The sequence below is a fragment of the Lytechinus variegatus genome, chromosome 1 (genome assembly GCF_018143015.1).
Source record: "Lytechinus variegatus isolate NC3 chromosome 1, Lvar_3.0, whole genome shotgun sequence".
NCBI classification, from domain to species: domain Eukaryota; kingdom Metazoa; phylum Echinodermata; class Echinoidea; order Temnopleuroida; family Toxopneustidae; genus Lytechinus; species Lytechinus variegatus.
This window is the reverse complement of record NC_054740.1, coordinates 27018165-27032804: the sequence shown is the minus strand read 5'-3', so window position 1 is coordinate 27032804 and position 14640 is coordinate 27018165. Positions and strand designations below refer to the sequence as shown.

At 35.4% G+C, this 14640-nt stretch overlaps 1 protein-coding gene across 1 annotated transcript; it reads left to right on the top strand.

Annotated features, from left to right (window-relative positions):
• The first annotated feature begins 7605 nt into the window (after window positions 1-7605).
• LOC121406386 (muscarinic acetylcholine receptor M3-like) lies at window positions 7606-10080 on the top strand. Its single transcript, XM_041597429.1, has 2 exons — window positions 7606-8368; window positions 9666-10080. Exons 1-2 carry the CDS (start codon window positions 7631-7633, stop codon window positions 9948-9950), a joined length of 1023 nt encoding a protein of 340 aa, XP_041453363.1. The 5' UTR covers window positions 7606-7630; the 3' UTR covers window positions 9951-10080.
• Window positions 10081-14640: the final 4560 nt, after the last annotated feature.

The following is a 14640-nucleotide window of genomic DNA, read 5'->3' as shown; positions in this document are numbered from 1 at the left end:
TTTGCCATGAAAGCGAATATTTCAAAGAAATATACAAAATTTCACCAAACTGTGCAAGCAGTTAGCGTGTGTTTTTCTCCAACAGCCAACCGGATGATCGCAATATAAACGTGCATGCTGGAACACAATCACTGGGTGAATATAAGTTGGGTAGAGTGTCGTCAGCTCAGAAGTGATGACGTTAATTTTACCAAAAATGGCGAAACGGGATTCTTTTTCAATACAATAACGGGATCGATTAGGCAGTATAGGATAGCTTTCAGATAGGGGCATGGGCGTCCATCCGAATTAGGTTGGTTGAAGGGAGGGGGTCGGCAAAATTTTCAATGAGAATGGGGGGGGGGGGGGAACAGGGGGAGGACAAAGAAGGCGGTGTTCATAAGGTTTTGTGTAGCATAAGGGTTAACATTCCCTCCCTTACAGTATTAGAAACAAATGTTCGCTGAATAAAACAAAACAGTAAACAAAAAGGTCTAACTTTTTTGGCATTGTTTCCTAAAGGCGAAAATCTTTCATAATAGATACACAACTTCCTTCAATAAAGTAATTTAGTAACCCTCAGAACGTAAGCGGCCTGCCGGTGTCGGCGTCCCATACAACAAGTCGCCATCTACTATAGACGTCCCCATCCCTTTAATGATTATGAGAGCCTCTGATACCTATCTTATCTACATTATATACATATAGATTGAAATATATCATGGAATCATTACATCTATACATCTATTAGATCCAAATAGATGTATTAAGAATGTACTGGAAATATGATCTGGTTTTATTCAGTTTAAGTGGGTTCATAGGTATACATGTATATGGATCTAATTCTTAATGTTGATGATAACGTATATGAGTCATGCATACATTGTTTTATAATCACAGTACATTAAATCGATTACATGCAAACATGTATATCTTACTAAATGTACAGGACTTGTTAGACATACTATAGAAAAGTTAAACAATTTCATCTAAGTGGCTTTAACCAAGATGGTGTTATGTAGTTTGTATTTAACTTTCTGTTTTCCTACAAACCACCCCAATGTCATGTGAGAATTCACAACCCCCAATACCATTTAAATCCTAAACCTTGACCATAAAAGTCCAACCTTCAGTGACGTCAGCTAACTTCAAGAAACAAAAGTTCTAAGAAGTATGACTCACACTTCCAGCCCCAGTCACTTGCACAGAGCATCACCACACCCCTTATAACAGAGAAAGTTTGATATACAGTTACCTGTAGACCAATCAGATCAACTTTAGAGATTACTCCCACCTTAAATTGTTACACCCCAAAACTAACGATATAAATAAGACTTCATGATTATGAGAGATATATATAGATTTCAAGACTTTGACGTCCATCCAGTATTAATTAAGCTTCAGAATGTTAATATCATGCTTCGAAATAATTATATTTATCGTATCCTATTTTATCTGATTCTTCATTGATATCGTCATGCACTTTAAAGTGTAAACTGTAGCTGATAATTATTGATTATTAAATATATACCCTGTGATTTTGAACTGTATAATTTTCTCTATAGTTTCTTCATTACGCTTCTCTTCTAAATTATGATTACCGATCCCAACACGACAACAAGATTTGAGAAGTTAGAGTTATGGGTTGTTGATTACTATATTCAATCATTAGTGTTTCCTTATATAGGATTGTAGACAAATATTTATCTAGTAAGTTTGCATGTTTAGTTGAAAAGTTCTTTACTATTGTGTATTCATGGGGGAAAAAACAAGGCAATTAGTTATGCCATAATAATGTTTATAATTATGATTCGTTGTATGACGGTTTCATGTTTTTTTTAAGGATGTTTTATTGTATTCTCTCAAATCAAATACACAATCACATTCTATAAGCAATTTGTAAAGACGATTTGAAAAATAATAATGAATTATACAATAAATCCATAACAAATATAATTCTAAAAATTATGCATCAAACTTAAAAAATACTAGAAATTAATACTAATGCGTTTCAGCAATTACAAAATGAAATATTGACAAGATATATGACATGATAAGAGAGAAAAAACGATAAAAGGTGTTGTTCTACCTCCCCCCCCGTCCACAGGTTAGGAGCATTCTCCCCTTTATGCCTATACTCTACATGGAAGGGACTCCAATTCTCCGTATTTTTTTCCTGTGTTTTTATTTGTTTTGTGCTTTTGTCTCTCGTCTCGATCTCCCTATTTATTCCTTAAATTAAGATTTTCCCATTTCCTTAAATGTAGGGACATCTTACCTCTACCTAGCGCCAGCCTTCTTTCTTCCAATTCTTCTTCTTTAAATTTCCTTTTAATTTCATCCATGGTTATAAGCACACCCTTTTCCCTTCCTTTAAAGATTAAAAATTTAACAAAGATTAAAAAGTGATTGACTAAGCGTTTCTTTCCTTCGTCCTTTAATTCTACACCTACAAGAATTTCCTCCCAGCTTAAATTACCCGTAGAAATGAAACCAAACATCTCCTTACAATTATCCCAAACCAAACAAGCATATTCACATTCCAAAAAAAAAAAAGATGGCGATATGTTTCCTCCTCTTTTTTTACAATAACAACAAAGGTCATTTTGTGAGATTTAAAACGGAAACAAGTGATGATTTGTATAAGCAATGCCGTGCAACATTTTAAACCGAAACTCTCTTAATCTACTGTTGCATATAAACGTTTTTAGATACTAACTCCTCTATTGACAAAATTCTTTTTTCCAGATATTAATGATATTTCTTCCCTAAGAGAAGCCTCTTTGCTATCTATTTTCATATTTCGTTTCCAGCTGACTGGAAAAGTTTTATAAATTGATTCTATCAAATGAAAATCATTTATGTTTAAACCCTTTTGGAAGTACGAAAATGACCTTAAGTTTCCTTCATAATCCATAATATGTTTCAATCTGTAAATATTTTTTTTCATATATTTTTTGGTTAAATATGCACTACCCTTCAATTCGTACAAATTTATTGTTAAAATATCTCAGTTCCTTTAAATGTTTCAGATTTTAATCGAAAATCTTTCGTCTCTATCCATACTTCCAACAAATCTATGTAAAATTGCGGCAATGCTATCTCCAACAATCCAAGCAAGTAATCACATGAAAATATAAAATTTCCTCCCAGATGTTTTGTGGCATAATTGAAATATTGTTTCCATTTCATTGAATTATTTTCTATTAGTCTTTTAATCCACATAACTCTCTGTGCCTTTATTACCCATTGAAAATTCATCATTTTCAAGCCGCCTTGATGGTAATCTAAATACATCGTTCTTATATTAATCTTATTTCTGCCACCCCACAAATACGTAAAAGCCAACTGATCAAGCTCAACATAAACCCATTCTGGAATTGGTGTAAGAGATGCCACATATATGAATTTTGAAAAGAAAAACTGCTTTAATAATTGTATTTTGCCCATCAAAGTTAAATCTCTTTGCTTCCACCAGTTTAACAACTTCTTTATTTTACTTAATATTTATTTATAATTCAATCTTTCTTTTACTTCTACATCTAAAGAAAAAAAATACACCGAGAATCTTTATGAAATCCACCTTTTGGCCAAAACATAAATCATATGATTTTCCTTGGGAGGAACCTAATAATAAAACCTTAAACTTTCTATTACTTTTTTGACTGAATCTAGCGTATACATTCGTAATTCCGAAGGTTCGTTAATCCGAAAGCGAAATAAGGTTCGTTGTTCCGAAGGTTCGTTAATCCGAAAACGAAATAAGGTTCGTTTTTCCGAAGGTTCCTTTATCCGAAAACGAAATGAGGTTCGTTGTTCATTTCGTTTTCGGACTAACGAACCTTCGGAATTACGACTCTCATTTCCTTTTCTGATTAACGAACCTTCGGAATTACGCCAAAAATGTTCGAGGTATAGGCAAATTACGTGTCTCGGAATTACGAACCTTCGGAATAAAGAACCTTCGGAATTACGAAGTGTAACCGAATCTAGATCTCGGACAAAAATAGACATATCATCTGCATACATAACCTGTTTTACTTCTTCCTTTCCAAAGGAAATTCCTTTAACATCATTATAATATCTTATATTATGCGCTAACACTTCTATGCATAAAATGAAAAGCGGATCTCCCTGCCTTACCCCTCTTTCCACATGAAAGTACTTTGTAGAATCTCCTCCATTAAAATACAACTTTGGCTATTTGTATATAATATTTTGACCCATTTTGCGAAATTGCTGGCCAAGACCGAATGAACCTAATGTTTGATGTAAAAATTGTGGGATATCGAATCAAAGGCTTTTTCTTAATCAATTGCTATCATGTACCCAGGGATATTATTATATAACGTATGAAAAAGCATATCATCAATAAAATAATCTGATAGCTTCTCCTATATTCCTGTTTTTAATAAATCCTATTTGATCTGCTAATACAACGCTCTCCAAAACCTCTTTAATTCGTTTTGCTAAAACTTTGGATATGATCTTATAATCTGTATTCAATAACGAAATGGGTCTGTAATTCTTTACGTAATGTCGGTCTTTCCCTTCTTTAGCTATAATTGCTTGTTTTTGTGATGCAGAAAGTTCTGCAAGAACAAAAGCTTCATTGAATTCCCCAATCAATACATCCTTTATTTCAGCCCAAAATGTACAATAAAATTCAACTGTTAACCCATCGTTTCCAGGGGATTTATTTTGCTTCATTTCTTTCTTTTGTTGTAATGTTGTTAATCGACTCTTCCTGTTATCCTGAAGGTGCCGTGGTCGAGTGGTCTAAGGCGCCTGGCTATACATTGAACAGTCCCGGGTTCGATCCCCGGCCGCGGCACCTATGCCCGTGAGCAAGGCATTTACTATACAATGCTCTTTTATCCTGCTTTCAAATAAATGGAAATGCTATTTGCCTTATTGGTTAGCTAGGTGTGAACTTGTTAAAAAAAACTTCTTTGATCAGCTATTGGTCTCTCGGCCGCAGCGTTTTATTAAAAACACATCTTGTTACTGGTACTCGCCTGGTATTACCTCTTTAATAGTTAAACTCTTGCGGTACATACTTCATAAGGTAAGGAAATATCAAGGTAATTCAAATACGTAGAAACATTAAAACGAATGGTAAAATAAATAGACCTATAACACTGTAAAGAATAAAAAATGAATTAAATTAGCACTTTATTTTTATAGTATATACATGTATATATATATATAGATAAATATATACATACATATATATAATGAGAGGGGCGTGGATATATGTACCAATCGCTTTGATCATTGTTTATAATATATGTGTGAAGAGTAGAATCAAGGATGAAGCAACGTATACACAATGTTGTAAAGCTTTCGGCCATGGCCTTCTTCAGTTTGTATTTGCTAAACAAAAAAAAATGAAGCAAATCATATAGAATAAGCAACAGAACAAACATAATGTAAATAATAACAAATTGAATCAAAACCAAAACAAAAGAATAAGAGAAATCAAATGGTAATACAAATTCCGTGTATTACCATTTGATTTCTCTTATTCTTTTGTTTTGGTTTTGATTCAATTTGTTATCATTTACATTATGTTTGTTCTGTTGCTTATTCTATATTGATTTGCTTTATTTGTTTTGTATAGCAAATAAAAACTGAAGAAGGCCAGGGCCGAAAGCTTTATAACATAGTGAATACTTTGCTTCATCCTTGATTCTACTCTACTCTTTACACACACACACACACACACACACACATATATATATATATATATATATATATATATATATATATATATATACGTATAAGCAAGTAGGAATTTGCAGTTGTGAATTATCATAGACAGATAAATATATTGTAATGTAAATTCCAGATATGATATAAGTTCAGGGTTTGGATAATTGTAGTAAATATTATATCTAATTTGATATTTTTTATGAAATGAAAAGATCAAAATATATTTCTGATGGCTATCAGATGGATCTTAAGAAAAACAATGTGAAACACTTATTCATCAAGCAAAATCCATTTTCAAGAAGGTTGTTGATAAAAGGGTCACCGTGTTGTTGCTGAAAATTAACTTCTACATTATTCGTCACGATGGGATAAAATCTCTCATTATGATTTTAGCAAGACATCCCGCTGCTTTTTCATTTTGCCGTATCTTCCTATAGTAGTGAGTTCTTTTACACCGGGACGCACAAAGCTTTCAAGAACATAGAAAATGTATTGAAATGCCTACCAAATGACAATGAACAGCTAGGAGGTCTTTGTCGAAAATTGAGTAAGCCGGAACGGCAGTGTCGCCCTAATTTTCGGAGCTGAGGAAAAAAAATGCAAGAATTTCGTTTGTCCAGAGTTTAGAAAAAAAAACTGCATTTTTTTATTCATCGATTTTCGAGAAAGACGTCTTGGTTGCCCTTTGTCATGAAAGGCATTAACAATAGATTTTATATGTTCTTGAAAGCGTTCTGTGTCCCAATGCAAAAACCCTTTACTGTCGGTGACTTTATTGTATCGGACTCCTTTCTATCTATTTACTACCTACTTGCTTTCCATTATCTTTCAGGGTTAATTTGTCATAATAGACCCTTGGTAAAGATATAGTTTTCATTTCTTGGACATTTTGGAAACTATCATCGTAAGAAGAAAACGTCACCGAAAATGATGTCGGAGGTTCAGATCACTTTATTAAAAATCCACTTTATAAAAAAGCCGCACAAGAATCGACAAAGAAACCCACCGACAAAATAAAAGGTTTATGGTTTGGAAAACTGCGTTGCTGATTACATGAAGCCTCGGCGGCCAATTTATTCCGTCCCGACAAAGTGGATTAATTAGGGGTCTGGAAATGGTGATATCCTGGTGACACCAGTTTACCTTATTGTGAATAACCACCAAGAGATCATTGGTGAACAGAATAATTTACAAAAATTGAAGAAAAAAAAGCCGAATGCTTACGCCATACTATTTCCTCACTTCAACATAACAAAATCATTCATTGTTTGATCGAGAGTTCAATAAGTGGCTTGAATCGCTTAAAAAGAGCGCAAAACTGAATTTGAGCAGAGTCTGCAAAATACTCAAAAATTAAATCACAATTTTGATCTGTGGTCCTTTCGTACATCTTCATTCTAAGCTTGAGCTGATAACTTTTGTCACAAGATTTAATCAAATTCATAGCTTTCGATTTTTCCACCGAATTTTTCTCCCTTAGGAAACGTGGAAATGTCATCGCTTTCTGAATTTGTTTTGCGACTTTAAGACAAAAAAGTCTTTGAACTGTTAAATTACAACGGGCGATTTTAGAACTTTGCCTTTATTTACAAACTAGATTGTGGTACGTGTAATATGCCGCAAATGATTCTGTTTCCTAGTTGCCCAAATTTGATATCCAAAATCATTCCCATTATAATCGAAAATCTAGATCAAACCAATACGAATTAAAAAAAGGATACATGTTGTTCTATTTTTTGAATCTGGAAGCCTTCGATGACATTCCTTTTACAGATTATTAACGGATTTTAAATCCCCTGAAAAATAGGACTCATTGTTAATCAGTTTGTTCCGCAAAGTTATGTCCCAGTCGAAGATGAGTTTCCAGAACATAACATTCGATAATGATTTTCTAGGAACTGATGAGCCTGACCAACAATCTCCATTTATTCCTGACATGCAAGAGGAAGTGGGCTTTGCAAGCATGGCAAGTGTTGGCCGCACCGTTTTGATAAGTGCCTTTGCGGCTATTATCATCGCATCTAACATGGTCATGATCGTAGCATACGCCATCGAGAAACGTCTCCAGACATACAACAATTCCTTCATTCTCAATCTCATCATCAGCGATTTGATGGTTGGACTCTCCCTTATCACCACTCTTGTTACAAAGTGTTACGTCCAAACACCAGTGTGTAGGATCTTCTTGTGCATCGGTAAGGGTTTAGTCGGCGTTTCTGTGATCACCATCGTCGTCATCTGCGTTGATAGGCATCAAGCAACGTACCATCCGATCAAGCACTTCTTGGGCAGAAGCAAAACCAGGGCGTGTATCCTCAATGCGATACCTTGGGTTGTCGCATTCACTTTCTGGCTCTTAGTTGCCCTTTTCGGGCCCCGTTTCGACGCATCAGCCCCTGCCAGGATGGCCTCACAGCAGATATCAGTTTTTCTGAATCTTCTACCACTGGTTGTCATTGCTGTTCTTTACACCAGAATCCTGTACAAGATAAAGAACTCACTTGGGGCACAACGTCTTAACGATAAATTCGATACGAAGCCCAATAATTCAGGATCAGGGATTGATCCTGAGACAGAGTCACCAGAAAACTCTGGTTCAGTTCTACAATCCCATGGTGAATCAGAGATGGCGAAGGATGACCGTGATATTGACCGGCCGGAAAAGGAAGGAAAGGTAAAAAAGTATGATTATTTTCTCAAATTACAACTGATAAGTATTTAATAATCATTTAACTGATATCTAACAAAATATTACAAATAAGTAAACTGATTGATTTATCCAAGATTACTGGATGACAAGATGAATTACAATATTCATGGATTTATGCAACACCATGGACTTCGATTCATCAAGTAATGAAGCATTTAGAAAAAAAAACTTTTTGCTGTGGGACTATACAAATAGAATTTGCAGTATTATTTGAAGGATATATAATAATAAAGACCAAATAAAGCAAAGGAAAATGTCCTTAAAACCAACAACAGGGAGCATTTGGTGTTATTTTTTTCATAGTTCTCCACCTTCAAACCGAACAATTCCCGTCCAGAATGATCAAAAACACCATAACATTCTCCACAACAAAAACAACAACAGTAATGATAACAATGATAGAAATAATGATTTAGCTCCAGCTGCAAAAGGCACTTGGCGCGTTTAATTACAATCCTGCTGGGTACCCATCTCCCTCACCTGGGTTGGGTGAAGCACAGTTTTGTATTGGAAAGGTCCAAATTTTCGCCCACTCACAGCTACTTTTACAAAAAAATATTCTGCCATTTACGGCACGTCGGGCCCCCTGAAACTTTTAGACTCGTAATAATGATGATAATAATAGCAATAATAATAATAGCTGGATTTATAAAGCGCTTTTTGCCAGAGGATACAAAGTGCTGCTATTATTACCCCGGCTTTAGCTCGAGCTACCATCACCGGCGCTCAGGGCATGCAAGGAATTACTCCTGCCGAGTACCCATTCATCTCACCTGGGTCGAGTGCAGCACAGTGTGAATAAACTTCTTGCTCAAGGAAAATACACCATGGCTACGATTCGAACACACGAACTTCTGTTTCAAAGGCGAGAGTCAGAACCACTAGACCACGACGCACCCGGACTCCATCTTCCCTTAAACTAGAAAATAAAAACTCTCACAGATAACCATGTTAACAATATTTGTGTCAGTCATCCCTCCAATCTTGAACACCGATCGACTCCCATTGTTGAGATGCTCAAATTTAACAAGCGTGATTGTGTTTCACAATGAACACACTGTTGCACATATACTCTGTTCTTTCCTGTAGGAAAGTATCATTTGAATTAATTTGTTTGTGATTATCAATAAAGAAAGTAAAGATTTTGAAAAGTAAGAGCCAATAAACGTTAGGAAGTATAATCATCTCTTATCGAACATCTTCAAAATGGTGAAACCTTTTTTTATGACCTCATTTTGAAAATAATCTTTCTTGTTTTCAGGCAATCCGGAAGAAGAAAAATCGTGAATCTGATGCTTCTGCTCGCAAAGCAACTCGCTTTGTTTCCTTTATCATCATTTCGCTTTTGATCTCGTGGATGTCCCACACCGCCCTCTTCGTCGTCATTGCAGTTGGTCTGAGTAAGGTCCCTGTGGCCGTTGGTGCATTAATCTGGACGCTTTCCTACATCAACAGTGTCCTGAACCCGATAAGCTATGCTGCCGCACAGCCGCTCTTTCGCCGAACCGTGGCGGGAATGATCTGCAATCCAAAGCATTACTGTTGATTTAACATTCAACATTGGTTGCGTATAATGAGCCCTAATTTATGATGGGCCCAGGCTTAGCTTATGTGACAAAGTCTTTGACCTTTTCAATACATGCAAGTTTGTTAATTGTGATAGATGTTTAAGTATTACATGTTCCGAAAATAATATCACATTTCACCCCTTTATTTTCATTTTTCCTTTTTTTCCTTTTCTCTATTTTTCCGTATTCGTGGAAATGTTGGGGGGGGGTGTTCACGGCCTCAACGCCTTCTAAATGTATGCCAGTGACATCCAATATACCTTTCATGCAGGTTGTTATAATCAGCATTGGCGTAACTATTCAAGTTTAGGGATGACTCATGTACATGTAGTCCACCCTCAACAACATGTTTGCTGCTTCAATTTACACCATTGCCACTCGGTGTCATAAGTAAGGCCAATTGTAATACTAAAACGTTTATAATATAGGAAGCCCTGTATATAGAGGCAAAATATTGCTACAACATGAGAATATATAGGGATGCAAACTGAAGCATATCATTATCGCATTATCAGTTGTAACACTATCGTAGACATGGAGGGGGCTGGCGGGAGGCGGGTTGTGTACTTGGTGCGGCTTTGAAAAAAAAAAATCCGATAAAAAGACCAAGATAAATTGAGAACACGAAGGAAATGAAAAGGAATGGAATATGATATTAATCTTTGGAATCTGTCAAAACTTGGCACCAAATAGACTTTCATTTTGAAAACGGCCGAAAGTCTCACTCGTTCTCATTTTTTTCTCTCAATTTCCCACATACGTCACGTTGAAACGCTTTCAAATTGTTTTGCTAATTTCGACACTGACGTCTGAAATTATCCTCCCCACCGTTACATAACTGAAAACTATAATGATATTAATTTATGCAGAGTTCTAAGAGTACAAAATTGTGTCGTATAATTCTTTGCATGACGGACAAAGATTAAAGGCATAATAAAAGCAAATTATATACATCAACGGAAGCTATTTTTATTTTGCATAATTATGATAAATCACATTTTTCCTGCTTACTTATAGGTGTATTTATAATTCTTTAATGTGTATTTGGCTGAATGATGCAATATTCTAAAATAATGACGAGATCACCATTGTGTAAATTGAATGAAGCGATCTAATAGCAGAATTTTCGATTGTGTTCCACAAAATCAATCAATCAATCAATCCAGCCAACCAGCCAGCCATTCGTCTGTCCATTCTCTGTATATCCATTTACCACCACCATCTTAAATAATAACTAAAAGTAGTCATCATCATTATAGGTATCATCATTGTTGTCATCGCCATTAGTACCTCATCATAATAATTCATTATCACTATCGTCATAACCATTATCTAGTCATCATCATCATCATAGTTATCATCAGTGGTGTCATCGTCATTATAGTGATCATCATAATAAGTCATCACTATAGTCATCACCATTATAAAGTCATCATCATTAAAGTCATCATCATTATAGTCCTCATCATTATAGTCTTCGTCATAGTTACCATCATCATAATAGTCAACACTATCATAGTCATCATCATTATAAAGTCATCATCATTGTTGTCATCGTCATTATGGTTATCATCGTCATTATCATCATTATAGTCATCACCATTATAGTCACGGTCATTATAGTCAGCATCATTATAGTCATCATCATTTTATAAAGTCATCATCATTTTAAATAGTCATCATTATTGGAATAATCTATCACCTGACATTAAGTTATGCTCTACACTTTATTCATTCAAAGTTGTTCTGAACAGAAATACACTGTTAAAAATTTAAACGCCGGTGCCTTAACCACTAGACCACGGAGACGGGTTAGTGGCTAGGGCGACCCCGATCCGATTTACCGTCAGATAGACAGATTTTCGACACTACCAATTATAAATTCCTTTGTCGGGTGAAGATGGGTTTTGAACAATGACAAGCCGCCATGCCTCAGCTGGATCAAAGCTATTAATTTGATACAGTACACGTATGGGAGAAAGTATACAAATGTAGGGGAAGGCGAGGTAAGTTGAGCATAGGGGCAAGTTGAGCCACCAGCCCCAGGCCAATAATGAATGAGTCAGACATTGTGGTGGTGTCATGTATTGATGACCCATAGCATAACCCCTAACCCCACCACATTGTTTCCAACTTTGAAACAAAAAGTAGTTTTTAAAGGGAAAAATATGAATTTCAGCCAAAAAAGTAAAAAAGAGTGTGAAATAGATAAGTGCTTTATAAACACACATGATAACAACATTATTAGTCCAGGTATGGATCTTCATTCTTGTCATAGTCTTTTATATGATGGATGCATAATAAATGTGTGGATACAAAATTATCGCACTAAGTTCGGACTGGGGTAAGTTGAGCCAAACAGCATGGGGCAAGTTGAGCCATGGTAATTCCTATGGTAATGTATCTTAAAAAACAAACAAACCATAAAATCGATTGAAATGCAGGCTGAAAGGAGCAAATTTACATGACTGCTCTTTTCCTTTTACAGGATGTTAGTATTTATAGAGAATTAGCAAGTGAAAAGACTTTAAACAAAAAATTGACATGCTGGTTCTTCCCCATACATTTTGTACATAGTTTTTGTGGCTCAACTTACCCCAGAAGGTGGCTCAAACTTACCCCATATATGGGGCAAGTTGAGCCATTTTACATTGTTTTTTTCAAAGGTCACGATGACTTTCAGTGTGGGGATAGAAAGTTATATATAGGTGGAAAATATTTCAGAAGAATTAAATTTCAAGGCAAGGTACTTATTTCGACAAGATTATTAATCATATCAATTCTAACATGCAAAAAGCAAAAACTGTCACAACTTACCCCGCCTTCCCCTATATGTTATTCATTGTCATTTGCTTATTGTTATGTTAGGCTAAGAATGCAAAGCACTAACTGACCGAACTTGGGATTGGCTGGCGGAATTTTTTAAAGCTACATTTTCCCAAATCAGCCGCTCGAAGGTAATTTTTGTCTCACCTGCATAGCAGAGTGAGACTATAGGCGTCACTTTTCCGACAGCGGCGGCGGCGTCAACACCAAATCTTTACCTAAGGTTAAGTTTTTGTCTCGCCTGCGTAGCGGAGCGAGACAAAGGTATCACTATTTCCGGCGTCGCCGGCGTCGTCGTCGTCAACAATTGTGTTGTACACCCAATAACTTTCTATAGCTTCGAGGTGGGATCACCAAATTCATACCAGAGGTCCATCTCCTGAAGGCACAGGTCAAGTTCGAACATGAGTCGAATTTGAATAAGGTCAAAGGTCAATGAACTTTCCATGACTGGCACTGTGCTGTGTCGTACACACAATAACTTTCTATAGCTTGTAGTACTTCACTCTTGCATCATTTACTATTATCATATGCACACAGATCAATTTAGAAAACCCTACTGCTAAAGTGAAGGCAAGATGGTTAAAAATCACACACAATAAGTTTTTATATTTATCTTTCATGCACAACCTTTCCTCCATTTTTTCAAACAATAAGTTTGCCATAACAACTTAATAATTAATTTAATTTTACAATTTTACTCACATTATTATCAATTACATTCTTTTTCACTAACATTCATTTCCTTACTTGCATGGAAATAATCATAGCTTCATAGTATTAACGGCATTCTTCGTGTTATCTGATTTTCTAGGGATAAAGTAGGCCTATACCATTATAAATGCATATGTAAACTGTCAGAACCACAATTCACCCTCTAAATTGCTGACAACCTCAGAAGTCATATAGCATAGTTTTGACATGCAGTCTCTTCATTAATGCAATATGCAGGCGAGACAACGCTTGGCGTTTGCCTTGTTGAAATGACAGCATAACTTAGAAAGTATAGGGACCTAGGTCATGAAACTTGGCCATAAGTTTAATCAAGTATTACTGAATGTCCTGCTTGAGTTTCAGGTCACATGACCGAGGTCAAAGGTCATTTAGGGTCAATGAACTTAGACCATGTTGGGGGAATCAGCATCAAAATCTTAACATAAGGTTAAGTTTTTGAAATGTCATCATAACTTAGAAAATATATGGACCTAGTTCATGAAACTCTGACATCAGGTTAATCAGGTAATACTAAACATCCTGCTCGAGTTTTATGTCACATGACCAAGGTCAAATGTCATTTTATAGGGTCAATGAACTTTGGCCAAATTGGGGGTATCTGTTGAATTACCATCATAACTTTGAAAGTTTATGGATCTGATTCATGAAATTTGGACATAAGAGTAATCATGTATCATTGAACATCCTGTGTGAGTTTCAGGTCATATGATCAAGGTCAAAGGTCATGTAAGGTCATGTAATGAAAAGTTGATTCAATTTTTGCAAGTTTTCTCGACCGAAGTATATTAAAGTTATGAACAAGTAAATGACATAATTTTTACCGGCCGGGTCGATTAATTACAAAGGAATAATATGAATTGATTCTGAGTAAAATCAACACTCAGAACAAAAACAAAATTAATTCCCGAAATTGTATGCAGAATATTGGACTTCCTCAGTGTAAAATTTCGGCGAAACTGTTGCGTGTATGAAGATGTAGAGTCTGTGTGATTGATAGGGCTATCAAGTCCTCACTTTTCCCTTTCCGTTATAATTATAAAATGTTATTTCATTTTCTTGATCTGACAATGATAGAGAAATAATTTGTGTAACTTTTAAAAGAATACA

What these genes read in the sequence shown, in the direction of transcription:
- LOC121406386 (XM_041597429.1), top strand. Translation starts at nt 7,631, where the DNA reads ATGCAAGAGGAAGTGGGCTTTGCAAGCATGGCAAGTGTTGGCCGCACC. An exon ending in GGCCGGAAAAGGAAGGAAAG is followed by an intron (nt 8,369 to 9,665) that starts GTAAAAAAGTAT and finishes TCTTGTTTTCAG; the next exon opens with GCAATCCGGAAGAAGAAAAA.